The sequence below is a fragment of the Platichthys flesus genome, chromosome 10 (genome assembly GCF_949316205.1).
Source record: "Platichthys flesus chromosome 10, fPlaFle2.1, whole genome shotgun sequence".
Classification (NCBI taxonomy): Eukaryota; Metazoa; Chordata; class Actinopteri; order Pleuronectiformes; family Pleuronectidae; genus Platichthys; species Platichthys flesus.
The window spans coordinates 16738998-16757174 of NC_084954.1; the positions used below are offsets into that span (position 1 = coordinate 16738998).

At 44.0% G+C, this 18177-nt stretch overlaps 1 protein-coding gene across 2 annotated transcripts in view; it reads left to right on the forward strand.

Annotated features, from left to right (window-relative positions):
- mnat1 (MNAT1 component of CDK activating kinase) overlaps positions 1 to 18177 on the forward strand; it is a 37352-nt gene that overhangs the window by 10880 nt on the left and 8295 nt on the right. For both annotated transcript variants that reach the window (XM_062397279.1, XM_062397278.1), the window contains exons 5-7: positions 175 to 315; positions 4543 to 4674; positions 13540 to 13661. In XM_062397279.1, coding sequence (XP_062253263.1) covers positions 175 to 315; positions 4543 to 4674; positions 13540 to 13661 — 395 coding nt within the window. The remainder of the gene's footprint in view (positions 1 to 174; positions 316 to 4542; positions 4675 to 13539; positions 13662 to 18177) is intronic.

Genomic DNA, 18177 nt, shown 5'->3' on the forward strand with positions numbered 1-18177 from the left:
GTATTTTCCCACACATGGATAAAGACTTAAGTGATGACTATAATGTGATGCTAAGATTTAAATGAGAATGGTTTTCTTAGAGATCAGACTGTAGGGTCATGTACAGTCCTTGGAGCTCTTAAGGATTCAACCATTAAGTCAGACAAACATCAGCAACATGTCTTCCTCTTGCAGACACGAGAGCAGGAGGAGCTGGAGGAGCTGCTTTTGCTGGAGCAGCAGGGCAATGAGCAGCGGAGACTGGATGTGCTGCAGGAGGAGCAGAGGCAGCTGCATGCCAAGAGGAAGAACAAGCAGGCTCTGCTGGATGAACTGGTGAGAAGCACGCAGGTTTCATGTACATACAGTATGTCCACAGAATGATGAGTCTTGTGATGCTAAAAGACAAGCAAAGTGCAAGTCACATTATGACAGATGCCTGACACACGTAGGCGCACACACACACCCTCAGCCTGAGGGTTCATGGCTGTGAGATCATTAAGAGCTTATTACCAGTCATTGTGCTGCAGGCTGCATTGTTCTCATTCTGTTATTCCAAAGCCTTTTGGCTCCATTGTGTTGAGCTGCAGGCTTTGGAAGTGATTGTTCCTGCAGAGCGGACCATCATAGATAGCAGGCTAAGCTGTGCAGTGTTTAACCTAGGTTTACAGCTTTTGGGGGGCCACTGCGGCAGCGACGGCGCGGGGGGGTGGGGAGGGGACACGGACAAAAAAACTTAAAGGAAACATGATGTTAATGTGTTTCTTTTAATGATTTTGAACTGTACATTAAATTTCTGACCGGCGCTTACAGGCCATTCTTTGTCATGTTTGTCCATTCTGTAGGACTGGCAGGGAGACTCTATGAATGATCGGGTCTGGTTTCCTCTCACAACTGCCTTTATTTATTCATGCATGTATGTATGTATGTATGTATGTATGTATGTATGTATGTAATGTATGTATTTACTTACTTCCATATTTACCTGGATCGCTAGCCTGGATGCCAGACAAACTTAGCCCCGCCCACAACATTTGCGGTCGGGAAGTTCGGTCTGGCATGGCTCCGTTGGGGAGAAACTCTGTCCGAACAGAAACTGTTCGGACCAATCAAATTGTCAGGGCTGGCTTTATACGATGATGGACAGATGATCAACAGTAACGTATCAACCACGTCACCAAAGAGCGCTTGGGCCCCCGGTCTTCTCTGATGCCTCAGATGAACACGCTTCTTCAGCCTGGTCTCCTTCGTCGTCTGTCCATTTTTTAAACACGGGAATGTCGCGTTCCATCCGTGTTAATTTCTTACAGGACCGACAAATGCGATACGATTTGTTTGATGTGTTGTGGAGTTGTTATCCTAAAAGGAGAACTTATTCGTACATGCATTCACCTTTATGCCGGGTTCACACCGGACGCTGAAGCGACGCCAAAGCGACGCGTAAGCGCAGCGCTAAGCCTTTTATAAAAGCTGGCGCCCATCCACTCCCATGTTAAACCTTTGGGGGGGGGGGGCTACGTATTCTCCACATAGGCTTGAGTGGAGAATACGTAATTTACCCTTGACACCCGACATTTAACGGAGCAAACAGCGGAGAAGTTCTTCAGTATGGATGACATTAAATTAATAATTGAAGTGCAGAAGTACAGTGAGTTGTATGATCCTCCGAACATATTGTATAAAGACAACACCAAAAAAGACAAATGTTGGGACGCTGTTGCTTAATGTTGGAGCAACAAGTAGGTATATGCTGTTATACTACCGGATCAACGGTTGATATTATTAGCACTGACCGGCGCTTCCGCGTCCGGTATGAACCCGCCGTTACTGTTTCTCTCACAAATGCTGATCGTGTTGGTAAGTTCTCCGTGTATCCTTAAATTATTTTTACAACACCGGCAAAAATCGTTTTTACTGTGCTTGCATTTGAGTTCTGTTGCCAAACACGGAAACGCTGGAGCGGAGTGGTTGAAATCGCTGTAGACACGTCATGGAGCATGCGCATAAAGTGAAAGAAGACAGAAGTCGAGATCCTACTAGCAATCTTCCCATTGCTGAACAACTTGTCTACCACCTGAAATCACTGTTACAACAGCAATCAAACAGGGCTAGTTAGAATCAAGCACTTGGCCATAACCCTTGTTTGTGTTAAGTTTCCGTTTTGAAACTTCCGTCCATAATTCAAATCTTTTCACGTCAGATTTGTCGGTTTTTAACAATGGTCAGATGAAAAAAGATTAAACTGTGATAGATTTAAGTGTTGCTTGGTAATGTCATCCCTTTCCTAAGCTTCTTAACAACATTGATATGCTTTATGTTGTTGCTATTATGAAGTGGCGCAGCAGGGTTAATAAGGGTTCAGGCTGAGGCTGGAGGCGAGGCGTGGTGCGTTCACGGTTAAATACAACAAGCGGAGAAAGCAGAATCGCGGACTGACCGGCGCTGAGAAATGCGCGTCCCGTGTGAACAGCCAGGCGCCTGTGCGCCTGAGAATTGCGCGGCGCTGCGCTTCTGCGTTTATACGTACCCAGATCAGTCTTGTACAGGGGGAGTATATCCCCCTGACAGCCATGCTGGGTCGAAACCTGTCATCCGGTGGTGACTGAACAGATGCTTGTCTGGGGCAGGGCGTGCAGCACTTGGGCTCTTCGCTGTACTTGGACCCGGAGCAGGAGAGCTACTCCGGCTGCTACTCGCAGGAGTAGTGGGTGTTGGCCATTTAGTTTGTTTAAAAAAAGAGCAAGATATAGACCTGTTTTATAGGAAAGGTAATCTTAAAATGATTTATGTTCAGATCTGGCGCTATATTAAAAAATAAAATAAATAATTAACCTGACCTTCCAGGGGGGGCGGGAGATGCCTTTGGGGGGGCGTGGCACCCCCCCTAGTTTAATGGTAGGGTAAACACTGCTGTGTATTTGTTTGTTTAAGGCACAGGGCCTGTTGACTGTAGCCAGATGAGCTAAGCTCTCACCCCCTGGGGGAACTCTCCTGAGCTCTTGACATCTGTACGTCCCTGTGGCCTGAAAGCTTGCTGTTCTCACATGAGCACACAATCATATGCCAACACATATATTTAGATTTCTTTGTTGCTATTTCCTGGAGCAGTGGCAGAGTAATCAATAAAATACACACACAATTATTTCTGTAATCCGATGTAAACACAGAATTTACATTTATTTTTTTCTTGAATTAATTAACTTTTCCTCAAGATCTTTGTGAAGTGAGTCGCAAGTTAACCAAAGTCAAATAAAGCATGTGAAGTGTTTCTTCAATTAAGTGTAACTCACTACAGTAGTTGAAGTAATTTTTTGCAGTTAAAGCAGAAGGTATTAGTGTTATCCATTAAAAAGCTTTTGGTTTATTGTTAAATACTAAGACACCTTTAGACTGTCCTCCAATTGCTGTCCACCCTATCAAAAATGTCCTACCTCTTCGGTGAACAACGTGTCCGAGCTTGTGTTCTAAGATCTCTGGGCTTGGCAACACTCCACTGGAGGAACTGAAATGTCCGACCTTGCATTTAAATGGAGGTGAAGGCGGCGCGGTGCACTTGAAGCAGCGTCCCCTGCAGTGCCACAGTTTTGTTAATATGGCTTGCATCAATAATGTGGCAGCTAGCCTGAAAGCATCAGTTATCCTGTTAGATGGACATGTCAGGGATGGGGGATGGGACTGTGTGTGTTTTCAGATCAACATATGACGGTTACGTGAGAAAAAGACAGGCACATGAACGTGTGTCAGCTGCTTTTGCTGAAAAGTTCCTGATAAAGCACTTTGTTGCATGTAGCAAAAGCCTCTAGTGGTTCTCAAACTTTTTTAGGCTGCACTTCCTTCAGAATAATAACTAATAAAAGATCCTTGTTGAATTTGAGCTGCTTTCAGATGAGTGATGAACTCTGAACAATTTTCTGAAACTTTCCAGAGGTTAGAATGCAAAAATCCAAGTGAGTTTTTCTGAAGATTTTTGAGGGACATTTCCCACTTAGTAAAATTTCCCAAATATTTACAACAGGAAAAAGCCCTGGAAAGTCGCAGCAAATGGGTTCGAGTGTTAGTTACACATGAAGGATGCAAAACAAAAAGAATACAAATATCTGTGGATGAAAAAGAGATGCACATAGAAGGCCATGATACAAGAGCTTTTGGTGAAAAGCACAAATGTTACTCAAAACTAAAGTCCCTTTTTTTTGCAGTGGGATTTGAATCTGTTTTCTTCATGCTTGCTCTTCTCAGGCGATACCCCTCGCCTTAATATTCCAGACATTTTCATGTGGTTGTGAACGTAGCTGACTTCAGCCTTTTGCTGTGTTATTCACACATGCTGTGTTATTCACACATGCAACCAGAAACTGTCCAGACTAAATTTTTATGTCTAAAAACGACTTTAGTGATATGAAGTTTAACACGATGGCAACAACAAACTCTATTTGCTTATTTTACCTACACATATCTTATTCATTCTACTTGGTTTCGATATTTTCAACATGGCCTGCTGCTGTGGCTCTCTGCAACCTCCAGTTTTAGAATAGTGTTCTCATAAATCCCATTTTGTTTCTCCAGGAGAAGTCTCAACTTCCTGCCACCATCTTGCTTGCTCAACACAAGGTCCGTGCTGCCCAGCTGGAGACCCAGATTGAGCATCAGAAACAGACAGTCAAACCTACAAATCTATTTTCAACTGGAATCCATATGGTGAGTGCAACATTTTTACCACATCAGCTCTTTTTAGTGCTATGACGAAACAAAGGTTCCCCAGGCGGGACATGAACCATGGACAATATGATTATGCAGTATTCACCTTAACTGTTACTACAACTACATCGCCCACAACGTTTGAATCTTTACTCATGGTGGGCAGTAGTAATAATTGAAATAGTAAAAATATTTTTTGATTGCACTGTTTGAGAGGAAGAAATTCAGAGTTCACTTTTTTGGACCCATGGAAATGTTCATTTAAATGAACGAGAAGGACAGATTATTTAATGAATTTTGCAACTTCTCTGAGAAGAGACTGAGCGTCGCTGTTTCAGGTAAACGCTGAGTGAGCTCGGTGAAACACACCTTCCCCTTGAAGAAGCCATCTAGCCCATAAATAACAAATGGCTTCTATATTTACAATGAGCTCATGCGGGTCAAGGTCACGTGGTGGTATGCTTCTATTCACTGGAGGGAAGTTGGTTATTGAACCATTAAGGTCATTGAGGTGGTTCTATATTTATTTTTTGGTCCTGTACTAATTTTAACGTTATGTGAAGAGCTTGTTGACAATAGAGCAGTGTTAACAGCCCAGACCTTGAAAAGAACAGCGTTGGTCTGTGTCTGGTGCTTCTTCACCTTTTAAATCATGTCATCACATCTCCTCTGAGCGAGCGCTGTGACCTACAGAGAGAGTATGCAGGCTCAGGGCGCCGGTCACTCTGAGCCTGCCGCTTCGTGCTCACCGTTTCTGGAGAGACCTTCCTCTTGGCTGTCGTTCAGGTTTGCAGTCGTTTATTTTCATTTTACTGTGATGAGATAGGCTGTGTCATCAACCCCCACTCCCTCCGCAGAAACCCTCATGAGACATGCTTGTCTTCCCACAGTTCAGTGGTGCGTGGGAGAGATATCTGCCTAGTACTCACCTCGGCTCAAGGTGTATGTTTTGACAGACTCAGGTATAACCAAACTCTCTTTTGCCCTCTTTGTTTGACTATCCTGCTCTTTTTCATGTGTTTCTCTCTCTCAAAAGTTCTTGGTGAAATAATCAGATGCAGCAAAAATCAGAGAAACCTTTTAAAACTGAGACTGTCTGATCCACCACCAGTCTAAAAATACGGGATTGATCCAAATGGAAGATGTGGTTCTCTGGATCTCACCCCCTTGATATACAGCATGAAGTTAAACTTGCTGATGGAGAGAGAAACAGTACGATTATGTTGCTCTTGGCGTCTTTTGTGGCTGTTTTTCCTCACGTCTTTATTCCCATTTCTCTTCATCCTCCCGTCCCTGAGCTCCTGTTGGTGGAGCAGAGCTCTCACCATGCATCTGCTGCATTTGGACAGAGAGACTTGAGTCAGGGGAACGTGTGGGTTTGGATTTCCCTTCATCTCGGAGTCCATAAGAGTGACTTGTGTTTGACTTGGTGCGGTTTCAGCACAGAGCTATGGATTCCTGCAGATAGCTGGAATTCGTTTATCTGCTCGGTTGTGGTCCCTTGTTCCAAGAAGGGTTTCAGTTTTTCTCGAGTAGAAATTAGGGGAGGCAAATGCTGGTTCACATTCATTTGATATTCTATTATAGTTATTCTGATATGCCCTTTTCACTTTAACAAGCCTATTTAGTGACGTGATTAGATTCTGCATACTGCAATTAATTGACAATAGTTTCAATAATCAGCCATTTGAGAAATTCATTAAACAAGAGTTCTTAATATTTTGTGCCTCCAGCTTGTGAGATTCTTGTCCCTGTAATTCCAAAAACCTGGTCTAATTTGATCGATTCAATATTATTAAATTTTGAATAAACTGGCAACCAGTGCTCTTTAGTAGCCGTGGCTGAGATTTATCAGCGTAAGTGATGCTCACTACAAAGGCAACAACAACTGATTCTCCAGTTTGGGGTTCTGCGTACTAGCTTCATCGTACTTTAAATAAACAGCTGAGCAGCTCTTTGTGCAGCGGCTGTGGCTTCAGGGTTCTATGGACTTATTCCAGCCGTCTGTCTTCGCTTGATACGTCTCAATTACTGCAGCTCACTTTTCCAGTTTCAAAAAGAAAGCAAAGAGCCTGTTTCACACCAGCAGGCTAAGAAGAGACACTGCACTAGTTTTGTATGACTGTAAAAAGAATATCATTAGAAGCCCCACTATCCCCAACCTCCTTTAAAGCACTATGGAGAAACCCACTCTATTGTGACATTGATGAATGGCCAGGGAGCTTATTCATATCCTCTTGATTTTTCATCTGGATGGTTTTTGTCAAGTGCAAGTTCATCAATGACAAAAGCAGAAACTCACTGCACCCCTCGCTCCCCTACCACCCCCCCAGCTTTTCAACCAGCTGCCTCACCTTGGGCCAAGGTGAGTGGTCACTGGTGGCATGACATATCTTCCTGTCTTTGAGCTGTTGAACGTGAGGATGCCAAGACTTCCTCAGCTTTCCCCAATGGCTCCAGTCCTTATTTAAAGACTGATCTAACGCTGCATCTAGTTGTGTCACGTTGCTACTGGGGACATCTCAGCCAAGCTGGCACTACTCTTAACCTGGGTGATTTTCCAGGACTTTAACCCTGATCCTTATTATTCTAGTTTTTTGTTAACCTGCAGCCAAATTGAAGCATGAGGAAGTTAGCCGATCCTGAGGGAAAGTAGTCTTGGTCCAGGTGTGATGTGGGGTGGGATGGGCCCAGTCTTGCCTCAGGAATTGTCTGAAATCACGCGCCTAATCCTTCACTTTGTAGACACTCTATTGAACTTAGACTCACACACACTCACACACATACACACACACACACACACACACACACACACAAACCTGTGTGTGGGTTCACGCATTTATGCACGCTCATAAATGCACACTCCCCTCACTCAGTCTGAGTAAACAGCCTTTGAAGAATAAAGTGTCTTTTTAAAATAGTGGTCCGCTGATATCAAAAGAGACTCTGTGGGTGGGAGGGAGGCAACGATATGCTGTTTAAACAGGTTGCTTGTTGTTGTCTGACACACAAGACCAGTCCCAGTGCCAATCGTGATGACGAGAGCCATCGTCCTCTGCACCTGCTCTGTTGAAACTGACCTGAGTTGAGGGATAGCCGCATGTGAATTGCATCTTGTTTGAATGTGCATCAGCAATATGTATTTGTATGTTTTGGGTTGTATTTTAGCATGTGGTCTTTGTTTATGCCTACAACTTCATTGTGTTTTCAAGTCCAAGTGTATGTGTGTGGTTAGGAATTGTCCTCAGCCTTTATCGTGTACCATTCCTGACAACAGTTGACCGATGGGGAAGCTCTTCACCATGGGACAGCTTTCAGCACCATCTTAAATGAAAGTTCCTGGGTTCCAAAGCACTGCTTTGGCACGATCCACTCCTCAAAGGCAGCGGAGCAGCTGACATACCTGACGAGGCCGGCATGGGTACCTAATGAAAGCAGGAGGACGCACGCGCATGCACACATAAACAAAGCGCTGCTCACACACACGCACACATTCAGTCAAATGTGGGTGGAAAGTTTATCCCTAAACATAGATGTGAAGCTGACTGAAATAACCCCGGGATCTCTCTGGCTTTATTCTATGCTACACTTTGGCAGTGGAATCTATCAACCATAGAAAACATAAGCACAAGTACACATACTCACACACACACGCGCTCTTCCTGTGAGCTTGTTTGCTCAGGTCTGTTTTAGTTGGTTAAGTTGTCCTCTACAGTGACCTCTGCTTGGGACTCGTCAGCGCAGGCCGGGCTCTGCTTTACTTTATTCTGGCAGACTGGCCAAACCTGTTTTGCCAGAGATTTGTACGCTATATGCTCCCTGCAACTCCCACTCAATCTGTTGTAATTGTCAGTGTTATTTTCCTTTTTCCTTTTCATACTCTTAAGACACATTGTAACCATTGTAGATATTTGTGTTCAGGTTTATACTCGGAGAATTTTGACATGAAGAACATTCACAAACCAGTGGGTGTTATGTGAGAGAGTGCATAACCCCTGCCCTTTGGCCTTTCCTTTTTATTGGACTGTTGGCATGCAGGCGGATGGCTGCAGGACTTTAGGGAGAGGCGGGGGGGGGTCAGCTCAGGGGGTAAAGAGAACCATCAGCCCTGATTGGCACCAGCACATGTGGGCATTCACACCTCTGCCCCTGCCCCGGGCTTGGCCCTGTTTAGGTTGGCCTCGACAACCCTCGCCCGTTGGCAAGTCGGCCCTTGCCCAGCCCTGCAGAAAAGAGGAGTTGTCAGCTTTAGGGGCTTTGCACTGGGGCAGCTGCCACTAGTCAGGCAGTTATATTTAAACTTGTAAGGACAGGGGAGGCACTATGTAGGCGGCAGCTTTTACACTTGCTACTTGGTGCTCAGTGGGCTAGTGGGTAGCCCAAAGCTCTTTATCCACACAGAAGCAGTGACAGTGCCAGGGCACAAGGTGGAAGTGAGGGCTGAGGATGTGACGGCACCAGGGTGGCCCCTAACTAGGCTTATTAATTATATCCACAATACAATGTTGACCACTGTTTCCCCTTCCATTGTTCTTATTATCACTTTGCTTATTAGTGACGGGGGACTCACTGCCTCTGGAGCCCTGCTTAAGATGTGGCTACCCAAACCCCTGGGGCAGTGTGTTTCTCTGGATGTGGCTAAGAGGTTAGTGTGTAAGCGACCTTGATGTGTCCTGCTGAGCTGCAAAGTCAGGGGAGCGATAGCAGGCCTGGAGACTGCTGATGACCGTGCAGTGTGTGTTTGTGTGTGCGTGGGGGGGGAAGCATTTTTATGATGACCCACACGATTTGAGCTATTTCCCAGCTTCTGATCAGAACTGTCATTGTAAACTTTAAATGAGACCACCTACATGTTTTCGAACAATGTTAAATGTCTATTATTTCAATTACTCAACGATTTCGAATTTCGAAAAAAATGTAATACTAGAACGACTCTCAGTAGAGCACGTACTTCTGCCAAGGCTAAAAGTTCCCCCTTATAAAAGCATATATGAATTCACTAGATCCAGATTTTCGTTTGGACCTCCACCAAAGTAAACACACTCTGATCATTTCTCGGAGAAATCCATTAAGATGTGGAAAAAGGCCCCATCTTTCGTCGAAGAAAGTATTTTTTCCTGCTAACTAACAGATGATCAAAAAGAAAACAAAAAACATAACCTTAGCTGAGGTAAATGGCAAAAGCATAGAAAGCAAATCAAGCAGCTAAACGAATGTGGTGTTAGGGCAGTGACAGAACTATGTTTTGTGAGTTGTAAGGAAAACATTTTTAAAAACACCTATATAACGAAACCCACCCATCTCCTGTTTTTTGATGGACTTTCACGTGATTGATGTTGTGCCTTCAGGGCAGATCTCTCTTACCTTTTAAAGTAACGTGACGTTTACAAGATCCCTGTCCAATAAAAGTCGCATGAATGTCGGCCGCATCACTCTGTCAGATGGGATAACCCTGTTGCTTTCCCAGATGGTACTGTTCACGCGGACAGCAGAGTTAGGAAAGAGTAATGTGACTGCATAGCATGAGCCAAATGCAACCCCCTTACCCAAGAGGCGTAGAATGCTTAACAGTTTTTCAGGCCAGCCCACCTGTCCCCTGCACCAATACAAGGATCGACACCAGTGACCGATTCACTGCAACTTTTAAAAATGTTTCCACCAAAGCCTGACGTAGATGTAGAGAGATCAGCGGAGTTCTCCCTCTGGCACAATGGTTATTTCCTTAAATCATCCTTCCCTGTGGTTTTATTAAGATTGATGGACCCCGAGAGTTTCATTTTGGTGTCACGGGGGTATCATAAGAGCCTTAAATACCAGCCATACACAAACTTGAAAGCATCATAAGGGCACACATCATTTTGCTAAAGGTAGTAAGATGTGCCTCTGTGATGTTAAAAGCAGATGTTTGTGTTGGCTCCTTCAGTGGTGTTGTTCCAGTGTCCCCTAGTTCCTCAATCATCTCTACTCTGCTGGGCCTGGCTGGGGGTCCACACTCCCTCCCGCCCCCGCTGCTGCTTTCTTTCACCGGAGCATTTGGAAAACAACATTCATATGTCGCAATTCATCCCGGCTTTTAATAGGATGTGATGAGTTCACGATTGAAGGTTTCAGCAGTGTTGTTAGGTGGAGTGGAGTAGGGCACAACTTTGAGTTAACTGAACAGTCAGATAGGTTGAATGGTTTTAAAGCAGTACAAATTATTAGTTTTGTAAACATATTCAGAAGTGCACGTGTGTCTTTTGCTGTGAATGTCTGTGCGGTTGTGTGTCTGTCAGTTTTCAAGGTGCCCTCACAGAGGAATGCAGCCAAGCATGTTTTTGTCTGAGAGTTGGCGCTGTTCTGTGTGTCGCCAAAAAATTTGATTTACTACCCTTCAGCTATCTGCAACTCCCCAATTTGCCGCTCTCTTTCTCTACCTCTCTGCCATGGCAGACTGTTTCTTCTGTTTCCCCCTCCGCCCCTCCGTCCCAGTGCGTCTCTTTGATTTGTGCAGTAGGGGAGTTAACAGCGCTGAAAGTCTGAAAGAAGATGGATGGAGAGACTGAAGGAGTGCGAAAGAGAGGGAGAGTGACTGGGTATGGGTTTCATTAGCCTGTAGTGGATGAATGGATGGGAAGGGGAAGGGGATCACTGGCACCTTGGGGTGAAAGGTTGAGTGAATTCTGCATCCAGTCTTTTCTGTTTCAAAAGAAACTTTGACGTTCAGATGAGGGCAATGTTCTGAAATACTATAATACTTTCTGTTCTTGCATCCATAATTTATTGGTTGTTACTTTTTATACTTGTATTAAGTAAATTGCCAAACATTGCCAAATTTGATCTTTTTACAGTGAGGGAGCATGAGTTTGATGTGAATGAATTGATTAATACATTTGATCAAGACATATTCCAAATAATAATGTTCCGCTTATTGCAGTTTCAAAAGCATAAAACAGTGCAGGTACAAAAAGACATGCTGTGTTTTGAGTAGATATTCGACTTTCATTATTCTTTTGTGGAAAAACTCCCTCTCTTTCTTTTAATATTCTGTCACGGTCACTGTTCCTGCTGCTCCCTGCACCTGCACGTATAAACCACTGCTAGATGCAACAGGTTGAGACTCGTTCTGTTAAGGGAGCTGAAAGTCATTCTGGGAAGTGTTTGAAGTTAAGTATTACTATTATCTATTGTGATCATTTTTTAAAAATACTTTTGTTGTTTTTGTATATTTTATTGTTTTTCATATCTTGACAACATTTTTGACTTTTCTCTGTCATTCTAGACGAGCTGAAGACTTTGCTTCTTTATAAATAATTAAGTTGAGGTTACTTATCATTATATCCACACTGATTCACATGTATACAGTCAAGTTTAAAATAATAAATGTAAATAGTAATGAAAAATAGGGCTCTGTCTTACATTTCGTTTTCTCAACAACCTTTCATTATTATTCATTAGTCAGTCAGCTTTTCCATCTTATGTTAGTCCTCCATTGTTTCTCTAAACACTTGTGTGGGAGGTTCAAATTTCAATTTTTTTCTAACCTCTTGTTGTATGCTTGAGTGTTGTACAGTTTAGGATTCATGTTCCCAAAAGTGCGCATATATATTGATTTAAGTACCTAGTTATAAGATATTAAGTACCTGAAAAATCATTTTGGTACATTGTTTCTAAAAGTGTATAAAAACCAATCCTGTGCATTGACTGGTTTCACACAGTTAAAACCATGTTGTGTTTGGCTATGACACTCTGTATCATTTGCCACCTCAGTGTGCATCACTTGATGCTTTCCTAACTTCCAGCCCACCTTTGGTTGCTTTATTTCCCTGTGTGTGTCCCTGTGTTGGGCCAAATACGTGTGTGAGCGCAGGCAGCCTGAAGCACATGTTACTCGTTTAGTTTGGTTTTCATCAGCTCCACTCAGTGTTCTGTTGTTTATTCTCCCCTCCTACTCCTGTCTTTGCTTTATCTCTTATCTTTTGATCTTCCATTTAGTTTCAAAGTTCCCTTGTACTCTCTGAAATAGTCCCTGTTTGTTTTTAGACATCATCTTTTTTAATTCTTGGTTTGTTTCACGAGCGGCTCGTCTTCTGAGTCTCATTACTTATAATGCTGGAGAAAACATTGTGGTCTGAACGCTGTGTGGAAATTCCCCTTTTGATGGCGGAGCCCCAAATCGAACAGTGTCCTGAGGAAGAACTGTGTTTCTCACTATATCGCTACGGTCAAGAGTGTTAGGAAGTGGAGTGGCGTGACTGAAATCTCAACTTTAACAGTTAGGTGAAACTGAGGTGAAATTAAATGCGTCTCCATTTAAAGACAATGGAAATAGCAAACGATCACAAGCACTTCCTCCTCACATACCCTGCACACAGCCGACCAAATATAAGTTTGATCAAGTAATGACATTTCTCTTGCACATACATTAATACATTTTCAACTGATTTCTCTTTTGGTTGCGACATGGAAATTCCCAATAACCATTTTTGGTCCAAAGTATACTTGCTTTTTGTTATTGGTCGCAACACTCTCTCTCAACCCAACCACAGTTATTCTGTATCATGTTAATGTTCATTTTTCATTTCGTTCACATTTCCATCAGTAACAGTTGCCGAGTTGCCAACAGTTTATTATCCACTGCAGACATGCAAAGTCATTGTCTCATCGAACCAAGACGAAACTTGTATTTCCAAACCAGTCCGTCGAGAACTGGTGGATTGTAATAATGCAGTTTGATTGACATGAATCCTTTTTCCAAATTATTTTTTTCTGTTCGTGTCATTCTGATTGTGCCATAGCTGGAGTTTCCATTATTGTGCTGCATACGAAACAGAAGACAATGACGATTATTGTTCCGTGTTGAATGTTGTGTGTTTTTTCTTTCAGCGTCAGACTGTCTCTCTCCTGCCTGCGCCCAAGATAGAGGAAGTCCTGTACCGCTACGAGCCTCTTCATGTAGAAACCTACGGACCCCAGGTGCCTGAACTGGAGCAGCTGGGCAGAGTCGGGTAAATGTTTATGTAAACCCAATCTTGCACACATCTTGTTCCTTCAAGCCATACACCAACTGTATGTAAATCTAACTTGACTTTAGAAAAATATGAGTGACGAATAACTTTGGCATTATTTCCTTATACGTTCTGTGGACGTTTCCTGGAAAGAACTGTTCCAAGTATGTTATGAGTAAACAGACACAGACCAGTTGAGATTAGTTAGCTCTGTCAAAGTTGTAGTTGTTGATTTCCAAACTTAGTCGGTATTAAGCCTATGATATGTAACTTTGGCCATTAAGGGTCTCTCAATCAACACAATAACAAAATACCTAGTTTGATGACGTTGTGAAGCAGAGTGGGATCATGGGATGATCATGACCATTGCAGATGAAAATCTACCTGACACGACCCAAATGCAAATCATGTCCAGGGATGAGGTCATGTATTTAAGTTTTATTCACGTTTCGCAGAAAATTGCAATGAAAAATCATGAGGCGGTCAGGAGTGACCATTACAAACAGTGGAAGGAAAAACTAGTAGTGTGTTTTTCTGCCCTTTTTGTTTTGTTACATACTATATGTTTAGGTTAAATGTCAGTTGATCTGCAGCACGCTGTTGTGAGCAATCTTTGGGTCTATCCTGACAATTTATTAGAATTAATGAATTTGAAATACAACCAGAGAAAGCTGTTGCAGTTTTCATTATAATTAGTACCAAAGTAGGCAATTCTTTCATGGGGCCTTCGATTTCAGTTATATTTAGGGAAGTGATAGGAAACTGGGCAACAGCCAAATAAAGTGTTGTAATCAAAGTTGAATCTTTGGATTTTTCAGTTGTCCACATAGCAACGTATTGCAAAGGTTTCAGTTTCAGGTCATAGAGCCGGTAGAAAGTCGGTCTGCTGCTTGGGCAGCCTGGCTTGTCTCACTTGATTCTCCTCTGATTAACTGGGAGAGTGAAAGCAAATGAGGGGGGAGGAGGGCTGGGAGAAGGGTAGAGAGGGAGACTGAGAGAGAAACAACCATCACGCTGCCACAAGCCGCCACAGTGCCTCTGCATGAGCGTCCATTAACACACACAGGAAGTGCTCTCCCCGACGGCCCCTTTGGGCCAATCAATCCACGACGCCATTGGTCCAGTCCTCACCGAATGTAAGCTATCCATCAGACGGCCCAGCGCCCAGCCGTCTGCACTGCAGCTGGCTGGCACTAAAACCTGCCCACACACTGAGAGCGGCCTGCTTTTATTGGGTGACAGTAGCAAAGGGGGGTCATATTCGTATTTGGTGACTTTCACCGCTGCTTCACCCTGATGGTAACCTTACTTTGGCTGAGGTGAAGTTAAGTAAACATGCTCTGGATTATCTTGTTTATCCCTCCTAACTTTGTTTTCAGATAAACCGTGCTAATGGTTTTTGCCCAATTACCTGAAGAAGCATCTACCTCAGGTGAAATGTTTTGCTGAAAGGATTGCAGGAGAGTTTAAGCAGAATAACTGGCACTTATTTGCATTATGTATTCAGTGAAGTGCTGAGGTACTATTTCTTTAGGCCAGGTTGATCAATATGCAGATGAAACGCATCTCACAATTTTTGCCGCATGCTAGACCTCAGAGGAGAGGTTGTGTTGGTGGTGGGGGCTGTCAGCAGTTCAGGGGTCCAGGAGGAGCGATGCGGGAGAGGAAGGACTCTGCCACACAGATAAATGAGGTTCAGTTCAGGAACACCCGGCTCACTGGTGCAGGCAGTGACACAGACAAGCCTCCTACAGACAAACCACAACTCCCAAGATGCAATGTGCTAGTAGAGTAAAAAACAGTAGTGCTGACACTTCTGTACAGTTGGCAGTTTGGGATTCATCTAAGTTTGAGGTTGTGAGCATGTGAGCTCATCTATACATGTACGCTCAAGCTTGTGCAGACGGTGTCCCTTAAAGCTGCTGTACATTTTGTGTCATACACACTCACACTCACCCTCATTATTGCAGCCTCAGCATTTCTGCCACAACGGAACATGTGTGATGTGGTAAATATTCACAAGCGAGAGTGCGGAGGAGTGAGAATGCAGACGGCGTTAAGAGGGTGAAAAGTGAGTCCCCTGTGCAGGCTGTTAGGCTTTCCTCCAGCCCTATGACCTGTGAAGGGAATATGCTTGAATCTGTGAGGAGATGCTGATTTGTCCGAGCGTGGATGAGGTGAAGGGGCCGAGCTCGGGCAGGTACTTATTTTAAAACTTGGCTGTTTGTCTTGGTCAAGGCCCACAGTGACAGCAGCACCACCGGTCATTTATCTTGGACACAGCCATCAAGTGAGACCAGAGTTAAGCTAATACAACCCCCTCTCCATGGTAGCCCTGGGGCCTCTGGCTCAGGACTCTTGCATGGGATGTCCAGTCCACACAGAACTGACTGGAGCCATTCTATTTTTTGTTTTTTCAGCTCACCCTTCTTTGTCTTAGTGTCTCGTCTTTTTCGCCTTGTCCCTTTGCCCCCCAAAAAAACCGCAGGAGTGAGCGCTGCTTGGTTGCCAGGAAAAAGAGGGGCAACGCCTCATTCGCTGTCTCTTTCTCTCCCTCTCTCGCTCTCTCGATCTCTGTCAGCTGTACCTGAATAAATATGGGCTGAGCTGAGCTCTTATATTAAAGACAGCTGCCTCAATACTGGAGGAGAGGAAAGGCAGCATGTTCCTAAAGTGCCCATTCAGCTCCCCCCTTCACAAACACACACACACACACACACACACACACACACACACATGCACACACACAATCATAACCAAATGCTCCTCCCCTGATGTGCATAGGTGCTTATGATTTACCACATAGGATTGGTCCCTGACTGTGTGAGGTTTCTTTAAAGGCAGTACACTGCTGTCCATCTCATTGACTGGCACATACCCAGAACCATGCGTGAGCCTTAAGAATTATGAGCAGACTATGATCGCAACACCGCGTCTCGATCACCAAATGTTCCTCCATGGCTCTTTGCTTTTATGTTGAACAGTAAAAGCCTTCAATAAACAAAATCAAAGTAGAAGTAAATACTGCTTTGGAGAAGGAATCAGAAACACATGATGTTTATATTGACATGACTGCGACATGAATTCCAACACACAGACTGAAGCAGTAGCTGATTTAACTCCTGCCTTTTGTCGACCCTGCTCCTGCTGACGGACATAACCCGAAAGGAAGAACTTGCTTACATCAAAATAAACTGCATCAATGAGGTCATACCAGCATTATAATTATAATACGTTACTTTCACGTGTTCATGTGGACACACATGTTGATGAACTAAAATAAAATCTCCATTTTTGTGCCTGTAGTTGAGCATCTGGGTCCGAGTTTGTTCGCTACAATACTCTCTGAGCTCTTGAGTGTGTAGGCGATGAAAGACGGACTGGGATCTTGGACCAGGCAAATCATATTGGGGGAAAAACTTGGGGAAAGAGACATTGCCTGCAGAGCGTTGAAAAATTTGACTCAAACCTCAAGTGCTGACAATGAAAGCTCGCCAGAATAGTTGTTTGTGTTGGCACAGGTCGCCCTGAAATTAGCCCATCTCTCTCTGACAGAGGTTGCTCAACGCACTTCGCCAAATGCCAGTGTGTATAATATTCTGAAATGTTGCCTCCTCCCCCCACTCTGCATTGCTTTCTATAATTGGTGGAAAAAATTAGGTCTTCTTCTGGGAGCGCTCGTCACGCGTCCGTCTCTTGTCGGTGGGGTGAAGGGGAGCAGCTGAAGGAGTTGAGTGTTTAGTCTAGAGCTCCTCTCCTGGGGATGCACTTCTCTGTACAAGGAAGTCGTCCTCAGAGGACAAAAGAGACCCGCTGAAGGGTTAAATAGCGATAGGTAGTTTGCTTTGACCTTGTTTTATGGATAAGGAAGACAGTCAGTCTTTTTCATACCCTGGAAACTTCCCGCAAGTCGTCTTTTAAAACGACTTAATCTTTTTATTGACATAGTCCAAACACATGGACTCACACAAGTAATACATAAATCACTTGTGCTCACACACATAGAGTAGCTATGTTTAACGTGTACTTAAAGGACGCCTGCTCACTGTTCTGGTTGGGAGCCAGGGGTTAATGGGTCTCTGAGTGATGCTCTCCTCATGCCTGTGTTCTTGAGCTTTCCAAGCATCCCTTGGCGTCTGAGTGTTTATGTGAATGGTGTGTGTATCTGTTTGTTTGTTTGTTTGTGTGTTGGCTTATATGCATGTTAAGTGCTTTGGTGGGAGGGAGATATCCAGAACAGTCAGTGGTGCCATACAGCCCTCAGTTCCTGGCAGCCGGCTCTGCTAACCTCTCCCTGCCGGGTTGGGCCAACTCCAGTTCTCAGCTCTCAATCTTTCCAGCTCTGGACCCGAGCTGGCCAAGAGCACTACCAGTGACCCTGGACTTGGCTCTCGTCGTTAGCAGGACCACTAAACATGGTCCATAGAGTACTCTTGAATCCATTTCTGCCATCACTGAATTAGAGTATATGAGGTTTAAACGGCATTCAAATAATTCTTTCCTTCCCCTGCTTTCC